This window comes from Micrasema longulum, unplaced genomic scaffold (assembly GCF_059751315.1).
Source record: "Micrasema longulum isolate JH-2025_06_02 unplaced genomic scaffold, ASM5975131v1 h1tg002788l, whole genome shotgun sequence".
Classification (NCBI taxonomy): domain Eukaryota; kingdom Metazoa; phylum Arthropoda; class Insecta; order Trichoptera; family Brachycentridae; genus Micrasema; species Micrasema longulum.
In genome coordinates this window covers 94,259-109,572 of record NW_028279914.1, presented here as the reverse complement: position 1 = coordinate 109,572, position 15,314 = coordinate 94,259, and the positions used below count along the sequence as shown (strand labels likewise).

The 15,314-nt window shown below is 32.0% G+C and overlaps 1 protein-coding gene across 1 annotated transcript; it reads left to right on the top strand.

Moving 5' to 3' along the window:
- Positions 1–1,983: 1,983 nt before the first annotated feature.
- LOC148271569 (uncharacterized) lies at positions 1,984–2,769 on the top strand. Its single transcript, XM_088241226.1, has one exon. The coding sequence runs from the start codon at positions 1,984–1,986 to the stop codon at positions 2,767–2,769; it is 786 nt and encodes a 261-aa protein (XP_088097352.1).
- Positions 2,770–15,314: the final 12,545 nt, after the last annotated feature.

Genomic DNA, 15,314 nt, shown 5'->3' with positions numbered 1-15,314 from the left:
TCAGGATAACAATCATTTATGGGGTGTCCAAAAAACGAGATTTAGATCTTTCTCCTGAAGCTGACATTCGCACATGGCGAGTGTCAGCTTCAGGAGAGTGGAGTGGAGTCTCGGACATGGATTCTGTACAGGTGAGAACCATTTCAACAGTGTCCAATCCGCATTCTGCATATGGAAGATTGCTCAAACTTGTTCAGAATCACTTTGAAAACTAAAGATTTTTTGTTTCATTTGGTTTGAATTGAAAATGCGTCTTCTCTTGGCTTGAGAGGAGGCTACCCAATATTTTTGCCATGTGCGAAGTTGCTTCGTCTTCTAGGAATCTAAGACTAAGTGAGGTTTTTATTGGATGAATCTGATAACAAAATAATATATCGACTTTTTATGCAGAGTTCGTCTTCGGAATAAAAGGGTGGAGGGTATTAGATTTTTCGTAGAGCAATTGAAAAATTTGACAGAATAAGATAATTGCAATATGGTGAACTTAAAGCGTACTCGACAGCTTCTTGAATTGCAATGGTTTTTTTACCATATACATATAATTTTTTATTATGTTTTAAAATCAGTTTTTTGTCCAACAATATTTGAGTATGTATATATTACATACTCAAAGCATTGTTGAATTAACTACTCGTAAAAGAAGTGGTATAAAAAATTGGTATATTGTTTTCAGGAGTTGCCTAGTGGGTGAATTGGTTCAGCCGGATGAATCTCACCCACATGATAAAGGTTTCAGCTCTTTCGCTTCGCAAAAGTCAACAGATGGAAGAGTTGAGGAAATGTGACCTACTTATAAAAGGGTACTCGCAAAGTTTTGCTGTTCTGTGGATGTTCAAACATAGGCAGAATGATGAATGTTACACAGTGGCCACTTAAATCAGCAAATGACAGGTCATAAGCCCTGTAAATGCCTAAACTCCCATATTCCTATCTCAAATGTTTTCCTTCTTTGTTGCAACAAACTTTAATCTGTTTTTTGTTTTTACATCGTGTTTTTCTATGTTTTTCAATATGTTTTTTTTTGTATAAATATGCATATTTTTTAATTTGTTTACTATGTCTACTACCTTCATTAAGTTTTTTATTTTTTGTTTACAGTTTTTAAATATCGACTGTCTTAAAAAGAGGTAAACAACCCTAATTAGACAGTCAAAATTTTGTATAAATGTATAATTTTATGTTTATAATATTATATTGAATAAATAAAAATTTGTCATTATTAACACCTTCCTAAGGAATGGTGTAATAACTTATAATATATATATATATATATATATATGTTTGGATAATTTATGAAGCGCCATTCTTGTGAAAATCACCTTAAGGGAGCTGTACAGTAAATAAATATCCCAGCACGTCTTGCAGCTACAGAGCGCATGGACAGTAATAAATCTAGCCCCTATTTATATTTTTTTTTATTTGACAGTGAAGTTAAGAGTTTGAGTGATATTAAAAAAAAACGAAATAAAAAGCAAATTAATAAAAATAGAAGTTAGATAACAACAAGTCTTGCAGCTACTGAGCGCATGGACGGTTGAAATTCTAGACCCCATTTACTAAATTTAGATATTTGATAGTTGATAACATTTACATAATATGATAGCTAACATCACAAAAAGCCTTGCATCTTCAAAACGCATTGGCAAAAGGAATTTCAACAACATAAGAATGATTTTAAAAAGTTAACAATAAAAAATAATAAAAAAAAACACAATATTAATACATCGAACAAATAACTAGTAAGTATGGCAATTAAGTGAACATGTAACAGATCAAAAAGTAAAAGATAAAAAACTAAACAAAAATAGTATTCCTTAACTTATTATTAAGGTCAACAATATTTTGAGTTTGTCAAAATTTTGGTAGACGAGGACTGGATTCAACTATATACATACAACAATACTATTGTGACAGGTACGAGTGTTTAAATTTTACTCTTCAAAATTTAAGTGTTTTTTATCAAAAAAATTATCCACAACACTAATGGCTCCTAAAAAAGACATAAGAATCAAGGATTTGGTGGTGCAACCTAATTCTCCTCAACCACCTTTCTCTATAGGCATAGATGTAGGAAATGCAATTTCTGCTTTACAAAGTGAAGTTAAAAGAATTGCTGACTCCTACGACGAATTAAAACAGAACTTGGCACAAGATGGGGATAGATGGAACAAAGTCCTAGAAAATCTCGATATTGCAAAAAAAACCATTTATGTATTGAAACAAAAAAATCTGGAACTGGAAAATAGAGTGACTAAACTGGAAAGAATTGCTGAGATACAGGAACACGAAAAGAAATCCTGCAACATCGAAGTAACAGGGGTAATCGAAGACAAAAGTGAAAATATCATGGACAGCTTCACGAGAATATGTAAAACTATCAAGACATCGATAACTGCCTTGGATGTTGAAACTGCATATAGAGCCAACACTAAACCGTCAGAAGACAACACTCCGCGTCCCATTATCTACAAACTAAACACAAGAATGAAGAAAGAAGTGTTACTGAAAGACGTTAGAAACTACAATTCAAATAAGAAGCCGGAGGATAAACTTAGCTCCAAACAGGTCGGTTTCTTAGGAACGAACAGGCAGATCTACATAGCGGAACAACTAACATTTCGGGCTAAACATTTATACTACTTGGCGAGGAAAGCTGGAAAGGACCGAGAGTATAAATTTGTTTGGACCAGGAATGGAAAGATATTCATGCGAAAAGATGTCGGTGCTCCGATCATACCAATTTTATCTGAAGATAAACTCCCTAAGTAGTTCCAGGTTAGATATGAATATTGTTTTTAAATTCACACTGTTAATATTTATGATTTATCAAATATTTATTATTATAAGAAAGAACTTGAAAACTAAATTAAGTTTCTATTATTATAGAATTATCTTTTTTACACTCACTTTTAATACAAACCAGTTATTATTTATACTGAAAAAGAGATTTTTTTGGCATTAACCATAGTACTTTATACTAAAGAAATAATAATCATTCAACAATCGATGCTAAATTTTTCAATGTTACTTATTCATTTATATATAATTTATATGCCATTGAAGCATACAAAATTATTCCAGGCTCAACTCAACTATGTGAACCAAATGTCACTCGTTATTATGACAAGATTGAGCGCGTTTATTGAAAAACTAGTCGGTAAAACAGTCGCCACTAAGATGATAAATAATAACAATTTCATTTCTTATTACTATGAGGAACGCACTTATCAATTATTTTGTAGTATTTCAAAAACAAGTAATGTGTTAGAAACTTTATTTTTAAATTTGCTTTTATGTTTTTATTTTAAAGACCTTTTGGAAACAGTTTCTTTTTTACAGTATGTATACCCAAAAACATTCTGTAGAATTATTGTTATTATCAAAACGCTTGTCGGTAAAACAGACGCCATCAATATGATGATCAATATTGTAAACATCATTTTTACATATATAATTAATATGTTGATTACTAGTGTATACTCTGATAACCTGAAAATATATTTCTGGCTTGTGACTAGAATAAATGTACCAACCTCTTCTATAAATGTTTTTCAATTCCATTGTACTCTTTATAACTATCTTGAATTAATCTACTTTTATCCTTTCATTCTGTATTTGTGCCTAAATGTTATCTTTTACAAAATCACAGAAACAATTAAAACACCATCTATTGTTAAATATCCAAACTATTTTATTGTTAAATTATTGCATCTTACAACCGTTAATTTAATATCCTGTCGTATTTTCTTACTTTCTGGAAATAAAATTGTATGCCAATGTATTCAAATTTACAAGGAAACCATAATAACTACTCATATCTATTATTATCGACCATATCACATTTACACAAGTCAAATGACCATTAATATTTGTGTACATATTAATTACTATAAATTTATTTTCTCCAACATAAAAATATCTCAAAACCTGACGCATATCTTTTTAATATTTAATTATGGAGGACAGTAATAATGATTTTTTAGAGAAAATGTACAATAATATAATAATAGATAACCTTGAAGAAATAAAGATATATGACTGGTATGGGTACAATTTAAAAATAATTCACCAAAATATAAGGAGTACGGTAAACTTAGATAACTTTTTAACTTTCTTGGATAATTTTAATGATAAATTCGATATAATTATCCTCACCGAGTGTTGGATAAATGAGTGCTATCAATCTAAAACGATTAATAACTATATTGAGCATCATTCTATCAAATGTATAAATAGAAGTAGTGGTATAATTGTATATGTTAAGGAAGGACTTATTGTCAATGTGGATGAAATGTTACTTTCTCAAGCTAATTGCCTAAAACTAACGTGTAATGATTTGACAATCCTGGCTATTTATCGGTCGCCATCGTTTCTTAATATTCACCCATTTCTCGACTCCCTTCAGTCTATACTCAATGACATGAGAGATCACAGGAAACAGATCGTTATTGGAGATATCAACATAAACACGATTAACAATAAACACCATCAAGCAAATGAATATACCTGTTTTCTCGGCGAACAGGGTCTACATTTGATTTCTGATGCGATTACTAGAGAGCAAAGTAATACATGTATCGATCATATTATAACAAAAGGAATATATGGTTTCGATGCCTTTACTTTTCATTCTAATATAACAGACCATCACACCATTGCCATATGTACCAAATCTGAATCTCACATTACAAAAGAAAAAAAATCTCGCGTTACAAAAATAATATACTCTGATTTGACAAATGATCTAGAAAACGAAATGTGGGAAAAAGTTTTTATGGAGAATGACGTGGATATGGCAATGGACGCATTCATTACAACATTGACTCAATACATAAACAAACACACGACCACAAAAAATGTCTCTCACAAAAAACTAAAATTCACTCCATGGATAACCAATACTTTAGTACAAAATATTCACAAACGGAATAAATTACATGTAAAAGCCAGTAAAAATCCTAGCGATATAATTATTCAATACGAGTATAAGAAATATAGAAATTTGTGTAAAAAGAATATAAGATTAGCGAAACAAAACTACTACAAAAAACTGATTTACGAAAATAGTAACTGCGACCCTGCACGGATGTGGAAAATAGTGAGGGAAATTACAAGAACTTCAAAATCGAAAACTACCCAAATAGACAGTATTGACATAAATAACACAACTTCAATATCAGACACTAAATCGATAGCAAACCATGCGAATAACTATTTTACTTCTGTTGGAAACACTTTAGCCCAAAATATTCTTAGTGAATTAAAATCTAACGAAGACACCCTGGCTTATAATATACCATCTCTTGCTTCAGCACATAAAATTGAAGAAATTACAACAACACCTATTGAAATAATAAAAACTATAGACTCCTTGAAACTGAGCACAGCTACGGGTCCAGATAAAATAAATTCAATTGTTATAAAATCAATTAAAACATATATAGCAAAACCATTAGCATTCATATTTAATCTTAGTTTTAATATAGAAATTTTCCGAAACATTTGAAAGAATCGACTGTAATACCAATTTATAAAAATGGTGACAGTAAACATATTAAAAACTACAGACCAATCTCCTTGCTCAATACTGTTTCTAAAATTATTGAAAAAATTGTCAAACTAAAACTTAATAACTATTTAGAAAAAAATAATTTACTCTCAGAAAACCAATATGGATTTCGGACAGGCATGGGTACTGAAAACGCAATAGCTAAATTGACTGAAACAATAGCTAAACATCTAGACAATAGGGAAAAATGCTTGGCTATTTTTCTGGACCTGGCTAAAGCTTTTGACACTATTTCACATAAAATTCTATTTAAAAGGTTACATAATATAGGAATCCAAGGGCAGTTATATAAATGGTTAAACAGCTATGTAAGTGGAAGATTTCAGAAGGTGAAAGTGGGTAGTGACTTGAGCGAACCTGCTCAGCTCTCATTTGGTGTTCCACAAGGGAGCACTTTGGGACCACTGCTGTTCTTGATATATATTAACGAACTTTGTAACAAGCCATCACTTGGACAAATCATTTCATTTGCAGATGATACAGTTATAATTTATAGCGCATCAACTTGGTCAGAAACTCATAAAAAAGCAAGTAATGACTTAAGTTATATTAAAAAATGGCTAGACGAAAACTTGTTGACTTTAAATTCGGATAAAACAAAGTTCATACGTTTTAGTGCAACTTCCGCCGGGCAACCTAATGAAATTCACGAACTTCAACTACATAATTATTCAGTGATGGTAAATTGCAACTGCAAAAAACTAAGTAGTGTTCAAAGTATAAAATATCTTGGAATAATTATAGACCAGTATTTGAGATGGAATGAACAAATTGAAACTATAACTGCAAAAATTAGGCGCTTAATACATTTTTTCATCCCACTTAGAAATATACTTAAAGTCCCGGACTTGAAACACCTATACCATGCACTGGCAAATTCTGTGTTGACTTACGGTCTAATTGGTTGGGGAGCTTGCACAAAAACCGCCCTTGAACCTGTAGCAATTGCACAGAAATCTTTGATCCGAGTCATCTTAAAAAAAACATTTCGCTATCCAAGTAACTTGCTCTTCAAAGAATTCAGAGTACTGAATATTATTCAACAGTATATATTGAGAACGGTAGTGGTTACACACATAAAGAGAGACATTTACCCAAGCGTCAACCACAACCGTAACACAAGATACTCTAATAGGGATCTGATACTAAGTGAAGGGGTCAAAACTGTTCTGGCATCGAGACAACACTATAACGTAGGCAAAAAGGTCCATAACCTTTTGCCAGAATCGTGGAAAGACGGGAGTGTTGTCAAGTTACGGAAGGTGTTGACCTCGCTCTTTCATGACATTGGTCGTAGGGAGTCAGAAAAGTTGATGCATGCCACGGATTGGAGAACCTTACTGGATGTCAAAAATAAAATATAAAAAATAAAGAATAATTTAAAAAATATATATTTATAGATGACAACCATGAAGTTTCGCATAAATAAATTGTCTATGTTTTTATGAATGTATGTATGTGTATGCGCATGCGTGTATGTACGTGTGTGTGTATGTACATATGTATATATGTGTATATTTATATATACATGTGTGTATATATGTGTATGTCTGTATGTATATGAATCAAAATGTGTATCCGAATAAGTATATATTGTGTTTGTCTGTGCTCTATATTAATTTGTTAAGTATTATAATATATTAAAATGTAATTGCCTAGCTTGGAACGGGGTATGTACCCTTGTTAGCTGGGCAAAGTGAATATGGAATTGTATTTTGATAATAAGTGTGAATAAATAAATAAAAAAAAAAAAAAAAAAAAAACTCCCCGGGGAGCTGTTTATATTAAACCAGCTATCGACAGGTCATAAGCCCTGTAGATGCCTAGATTTCTATATTACCTTCTCTTAAATGTTCGTTATCTCTGTTGTAATATGTTTATATTATTAAGGCTGTTAAGGTTTCCTTAACTTATTATTATTTACAAATAAGTTATTCATTAAAAAATACTTGGTATACTTCCACTTATTTATTTGACCAATTAGCGCTTTCACCCTAAAATAGGCATCTTCAGACTGGTGAATATTATAAAGTGTAAGGATAATTTATATGAAGCTAAATATTATCTTAAGTACCTAAAGGTATAAGTTGAAAAAGATACATTACGCAATATTTCAATGGAACAGAGTGAGACAAATTATTGAAACATGTGTTGGCGGTGTACTTTAAGAGAGGATTCTATTCTATGAAAATCATGTATTGTTTTATTACAATGTCCAGGGTCCAACTAAGGGGGCAAATAAGGGTGAATTTTTTAATTATATCTGCTGATTTATTTATTCATTTACATACAAACGTTTATTGTACATTATTTGAGACATAATTCCCAACTATATGGGACTAAAAGTCCTGTGTTGAGATAGGAAGAGCAATTTTATGACCAGACACATGAGTATATCACCACAAATATAGGATCAGAAACATAAATAATACTTTTTAAGAAAAAAACAAATATATGGCTAATTAATATGGTAAACGGTAAACTCAAGCTTTCGGAAAATCATCAAGGAGTTTCCTACTCAAATCCCTTCCACCAAGGAAAATCCAGTCCTTAACTCTTTTTTATCTCTTATTGAAATTCTATCGCTATTATTTTTTATCATATTTATTTCTAAAACTTCTAGTCTCTCTAACTTTTGACCAATATGTCCTACATGTAAAATTTTTATGTTTTTCCTTTCTTAGGAAGTTGGATCCAGTCCTTGTCAACAAAAATTTGGATAAACTCAAAACTTTTTTTTTAAATCAACCTTGTCCAAGAGTATAAAAATATTTTCAGGCGTTACGTTAAATGTTTGTGAAATAATTCAACGATATGAACCCGCATCAATAAAGTTTTCAGCTCTTTAGCTTCACAAATATTAACAGCTTGATGAATTGAAGAGAAATATATGATCAAATATAGGCAGAATGTTGAATATTGCACGGTGTATCGTCATCATTTCACGTCCGCTTCCTAGTCGGAGCATTTGGTGGCCACGAAGATTTTCCAGGCATCTCTGTCAGCTGCCAGCTCATGTCCATCCTCACAAGTCAAGTTCGCGTCCCGTCGAGAACCTGATGCCTTGTAAAGTAGGCAAGCCTGGTTAAGGCTCTCCGGAGGCATCCGCAGTACATGGCCAAGCCAACCGTATCGCCTCCGCTTGGTGACAGTTGTCACCGGAGTTTTCTGCGTCCGTTCTCTTATCACTTTCCGCACAAAGTCTACCACCGCACACCCAAGATTCTTCTGAGAAACCTATTCTCAGAACTCAATATTTTGCTGTTTTGGGCCCTAGTGAGGTGCCACGATTCGCATCCATAGAGGATAATAGGTGTTTTGTAGGCGGCATTTGGTTTTCACTAGCCGCACTCCCAATTCTTTTTGAAAGCTGTCATTTTCCGCAACATATACTGCCAGGTATTTGAAACTCTCGACCCCTTCGATGATTTGGTTTGACAGATTCAGGGGATTTTGGGCATCAAGACATGAAGTGTTACATAGCACATGGGTTTTTGCACTATTGATTTTTAAACCCATGCATATTAAGGCTATCTACAGTGGCCTGAAGACCCGTGACTGAATTTTCAATTATAACCGCATCATCGGCATACTCTAGATCACAGAGTTTTTAGGAGGAGATGGATATTCCTCTATCTAGTGGAATTGACTTCCTTAGGATAAAGTCCATTAGGATTATAAAGAGGAACGGTGCAAAGACGCAACCATGATAAACTCCGGTGGTTACCTCAAACCAATCTGTGACAATATCTGTGTAAAGAATAATGTTGGACCAGTTATTTTTATTCAAATTAATTAATAACAAAATTGATTCTCCTAACCTACTAGAAAGACTTCCATTCCGTGTGCCATCTAGACCGACAAGACAAAATCTTTTGTTTTACACTGAAAACGCGTCAACAAACTATTTTAAACAATCTACAATACCTAGAATATGCGACCAGTATAACAATATATTTACCGAGGCTGATATTTTTTGTGACAATGTATGTAAATTTAGGTCAAAAATTATTGAAATTTTGAGAGAAGCAGACATTTAACATTATTATTATATAAATATTTTTTCTTTTCGTTACTTTTACATTTATTATATTGAACATAATTTAAATTATTGTATTAAGTGTAAACAATTTTTTTGGTGTGTGCATGAGTTTCTTACTCTAATATACAAAGAAATTGGCAATATATGTGTACATACTGTTTGTTTACCTAGTAAAATAAATAAATAAATAAATAAATATCGTTGATTCTGATTCGGCATTCGCTACTTGAGTGGAGGGCTTTGATAAGTTCGACTAGTTTTATAGGCACCCCATATGCTTCTAGTATTTTTCAGAGTGTAAGACTGTGTTAACTATCAAACGCTTTTTCATAATCTACAAAGCACAAAACCGGAGAACTATTTAGTTCTTTGTTCTCCTGTAAAATACAGCGTTAGTTATGGATATGATCTGCTGATGATTTTGGCAATTCCACCAAAAGTCCACCAAAAAACGTATTACTTGTACCTAAAGTTTTTAATCGATTATAAGTAAAAGTATAAATATTTATTGAGAAGATGAGTAAATTAATAAAAAGTCAATATTTTGATTGTATCAAATAACGGTCTCGGAATCAGAAAGCATTTACTGCAATAATTAATAATACAACGCATTTTGTAAACTAAATATATAAGTTAATAAAATATTTACAAGGTACTTTATAATTTATCAATATTATCTACCAATAATATTCAATTACTTAAAGAACATTCTTAGTATTGCGTAATAATTTGATACCCTAATAGTATTATCACGCATTTAATACGAAAATACTAACACCTGCAACACTCAGTGAATTTTACACCGTATTTTGAGCCAGCCAATGACAGGTCATGAGCCCTGTAAATGACGATACATCCATATTCCCTTTTCGAAAATGTTTTTCCCCTCCGTTGCAAAAAAAAAAAGATTTAAAAAAAAATTTATTTATATATACGCCCAATGGGCATTTTATAGGACATGTTCATTCAAAGAAAATTATTATAATGGAAATTAGAAAGACACAATGGTATATAGTATCATTCATGTATGTAAAAAACATCACCTATTGCCTCTGCAAAAACGTCGTGAAATAGCGGATATAATTTATTTACTAAAAATTGAATCTGGTTCAATCGACTGTCCTGAACTACTATGTAAACTTTCTATCAATGTTCCTTCCAAAGTTTTAAGAAATAACCCTCTTCTTCACATACCTCTTGTTTCATCTAATTATATGCAAATTTTATATTTATGGCAAACTTTTAATAATTTTAATGTAATAAATAAATCATTTAACATAGATTTATTTGCAAATAATCTCAATGACGTACGGCGTTTGCTTTCGAAAAAATTCGTAGCATTTTTTTATTTTCTTTTGAATTTACATTTAGTTACTATTCATTTTATGTTCGAGAATCTTTTTTAACTTACTGTGATGCTACTTGTGAAAACCTGTAATTGGCTTATTTGTTATTTGTTTTGTTAAATACATACAAGATAATTATAGCTGTTGGTTATCCAAATAAATAAAATAAATAAATAGTTAACTTGGTGGGAGTGGAAGCGGGAGAGAGGTGTTTATAATTGATCGTTTGAAAGAAGAAAACTCTTGTTATCAAAGAAATCCAGACTGGTATGTTTGTTGGCAGACCTAAGAATTCTGGGCATAGGGGAATTAAAACCATAGTTTAGTTCTATGTTTATCGGTATAAAAGAGTAAGTTTTGTCTAAGGTTTCTAGTTGGGTTATTGAATTTTATTGAGCTCAGTAGCTCAGGCGCATCAAAGAGAGAGTTGAGAATGTTAAATAGGACTAGAAGGTCGGATTTATTTCGACGGTCTTGAAGAGAAGATATATTTAAGGTAGTTTTTAACTCATTATACGTATATTGGTCTCTGGATACGCCCAATCTCCTGCCTATCTTTCTTGAAATTCGATGTTGAACTAATTCAATATTTTTGATGTGAACATCATAATACGGAGACCAGATAACAGAGGAATACTCTTAAGTGCGGGCAAACTAGGGGACAGAAGATAACCATAAACACAATTACCCCCTCCTCTATCATTTGTGAAACCCAGTGTACACTGTTTCTTTAACATAAGTATATTTAGTAATTAATAACCCTGAAGAGGGAAACGTGAGTTGCCGAAACAAGTCGGTTGTGATAAATAATAAGTGGTTTATAAAACAAAGTAATTTTAGTAACATAATATTAAAATGTTGGACCGCAAAGTTAATGCTTTGAATATTAATAATACAAAGTAATTTTATTTATCCCTTTAAAATATGACAATGAACTACAAAGTTAGTGCCACAAATATCTAAAAAAATATTTTATTACCTAAAGTATCATTAAGTTACACAAATTGGCGACGTTCTTTTAAGTAACTTTGAAATCGAGATACAACATTAAGTTTATCATGAGATATATTATTAAAAGCTTTTTTTAAGTCCATAAAAATACCTGAACATTTATCATCATAGTCGAGACTTGAGAATGAGGGAAGTTAATTAAGCCATAGAATCTCATTTGCTTGTATTTTCTTTAAAACTGAACTGATGTTAATTAATGATATTGTTTTTCTAAAGGAAATTTGCAACTTTTTAAAAACAGATCTTTTAAACTTAAGCTGTATTAACAAATAACAACAGGGATGAAGAATACTTTAAATAAGGGAATATGGAAGTCTAGGCATTTACAGGGCTTATGATCTGTCAGTGGCTGGTTTAAGTGGCCACTTTACACACTGTGTAACATTCGCCATTTCGCCTATGTCCATGCATATTTTTTCAATTCTTCCATTTGTCGATTTTGGTGAAGTTAAAGTCTACGAACATTTGGACAAACTCAAATATTGTTAAGCTGTACTGGTAAAAGATTTAGGTCAATAATTAATAACGTTTGTTGTGTCTTCAAATTCAAATTTATATATTGGAGAAACTAGATTTTTGTTTATTTTATATAAGTCATTGAAGTCATTATTTCTTTATAAATATCTTCAACGGTCTTAACGCCGATTCTATCATATCTGAACTTGCTGACACTCCTGAGGACGAGGGAAATATTATTAAAAGTCTGAACTTTTAGTAATATTTTCCTCGTCTTTTTCGCTAATTGTATCAAAATGGGAGAATACCTAATTATCCCTTTGATTATTGTTATTTAACTAGTGTGATTTTCAGATGTATTTATTTTGTTTGCTAAATTTATCGTTATAACTCCCACCTGTCTACAAACATTTGTATGGAAATTGTTTATTGCACCTCTTTTCGCAAGTTTTTGTAGTAGGCATGAATTTTAGAAAATTTATTCTGACATCACAGTGCTATATATATTTTTTAAACTTCTGTCTGAATGTGTTAAGTAAAAACAGGTGACAACAGTTTATTGATTACAGTTATAGCTGGCTACATAAACATCATAGTACTTGGAGCATACTATACGTATCTGAAGGTATTTGAACGATAGTAAAATGATTTCAAATATTTTTAAATCCGACAGTGTTTTAGATGTAATGAGTCCACCTCTCTTTATTACCAGGAATCTAATAGTTCTACCATACAAGTTCACATACGAAAAGGGAATATGCAAGACTCATTTAAGTTTTCTGTACATCTTTTTATGGTGTCTACATCGATTAATTTACATAGCTTGCGTTGGATATGCAATCAACAACAACCTATCAAATATAATTTACGAAAATGATGTTTTAAAGAATCTCGATTGGTTTGAAGAAAAATTTCAGTTTTATACAGGATTAATAACTTCAGTGTTTTTAACTGTTGATACATTTATCAACATTAATAGTGTCGCCAGTGCGTTTGAGAAATTTATTGAAATCGATGAAATATTTAAATCCTTAGGACGCAAAAGGGCGTATCACATCTTAAAATTTAGAATCTTCCTTTTGGTTTCAATATTTTCTATAATTCTCAGTTCTTTCACAGCAGTACAACTGTTCTTAATGTCAGAAAGTAATGGTTTTTCAGCGTCACATATTTTGGCGACGGCTTTGTATTCTCCAATGTACGAAATCGCACTCTTCGTCATGCTGTTTGCCATGTTTGTTTACATGATATCGCTAGATCTTCTAATACTTAACAGAGAAATTGCAAAGTTATCGTTCGTTCAAGATGTCAACATATTTACTTCGAGGGGATCATTGGATAAATGGAGTGGAAAGATTTCTGGTCGAAACGAAATCGTGCTTGAAAAAGTTTCGTTGATTTGGAAGGCTTACACAAAAATCTACCATTGTTCAGTTTTGATAGATCAGTATTTTGCCAGAAAAATAATGTACATTATCGGAGTATCATTTGTTGGCATTTTATTCAACACTTTCTTTCTCGCTGACTTGCTGCAATCTTTCGCTCATAACAAACTAAAGGAATACACTTTTTTAATTTTATGCGCTGTAAAATTTTTACTTGGATTTTTCAATTTGGTCATCATCACATCTTCTTGCAATGCATGTGAGGAAATGGTAAGTTGTATTATTTATTAATGTTTTGAGTATGTTCAAATGCATGCAGACTGGCTGGATTTTCTCCCTAAGTTGTTCATATTCAAATTTGTTGCAACAGAGAGAGAAAGCTGTTTTAAGAAGGGAATATGGGAGTCTAGGCATTTACAAGGCTTATGACTTGTCATTGGCTGGTTTTAGTGGCCACTTTACACACTGTGTAACATTCACCATTCTGTCTATGTTTAAGATCTACTTATAAAAGGGTACTCGCAAAGTTTTGCTTTTGACGTAATAGAGCTTATTAAAAAAAAAACACTCAAAACTTATTGCCTAGTAGGTAAATTGGTTCAGCCGGATGAATCTCACCCACATGATAAAAGTTTCAGCTCTTTTACTTCACAAAAGTCAAGAGATGGAAGACTTGAGGAAATGTGGCCTACTAATAAAAGGGTACTCGCAAAGTTTTGCTTTTGACGTAATAAAGGCTATTAAAAAAAAACACTTAAAATTTATTGCCTAGTAGGTAAATTGGTTCAGCCGGATGAATCTCACCCACATGATAAAGGTTTCAGCTCTTTTACTTTACAAAAGTCAACAGATAGAAGAGTTGAGGAAATGTGGATGTTCAAGCATAGACAGAATGGTCAATGTTACACAGTGTGTGAAATGGCCACTCAAACCAGTCAATGATAGGTCATAAGCCCTGTAAATGCGTAGACTCGTATATTCCTTTTTTAAAAATGTTTTCCCTCTCTGTTGCAACAAACGTATTATTTATATTAATAACATTTTTAATATCGTCGTGATCGTACGAGGCATGTTCAGAAAGTAATGTGGTAGATAAAATGTATTTGGAAAAATAATAAAAGATATTATTGATACACCTGTTGACTATTTTTTCAAATAATGTTCATACCGTTCAATGCATGCGATAAGCCGTGGCAGAGGCTTCTTTATGCTCTCCTTGAAGAACTCTTCCACCAGCTCCTTCCCCCATTTTAGAACCTCTTTCTGCACCTGCTTATTAGATAAAGCTCTAATTCTACCCATGTGTGCCTTCGAAGAAGTGAAAAAATGATCATCTGAAGGTGCTAAGTCAAGGTAATACAACATTGGAGTGGTTCAAAAAACTCCAAAAAAATTAGTCCAAGAGCGCCTTGGTGACTTATACCCGTATGCAGAGACAAAACTTAAGGTGAGGAAAGTACATTCTAATTTCAAATGCAGAGAATAACCCGAAGGTGAAGACAATA

Bases quoted from the DNA above. Each gene is read 5' to 3' on its own strand.
- LOC148271569 (XM_088241226.1), top strand. From the start codon at position 1,984: ATGGCTCCTAAAAAAGACATAAGAATCAAGGATTTGGTGGTGCAACCT.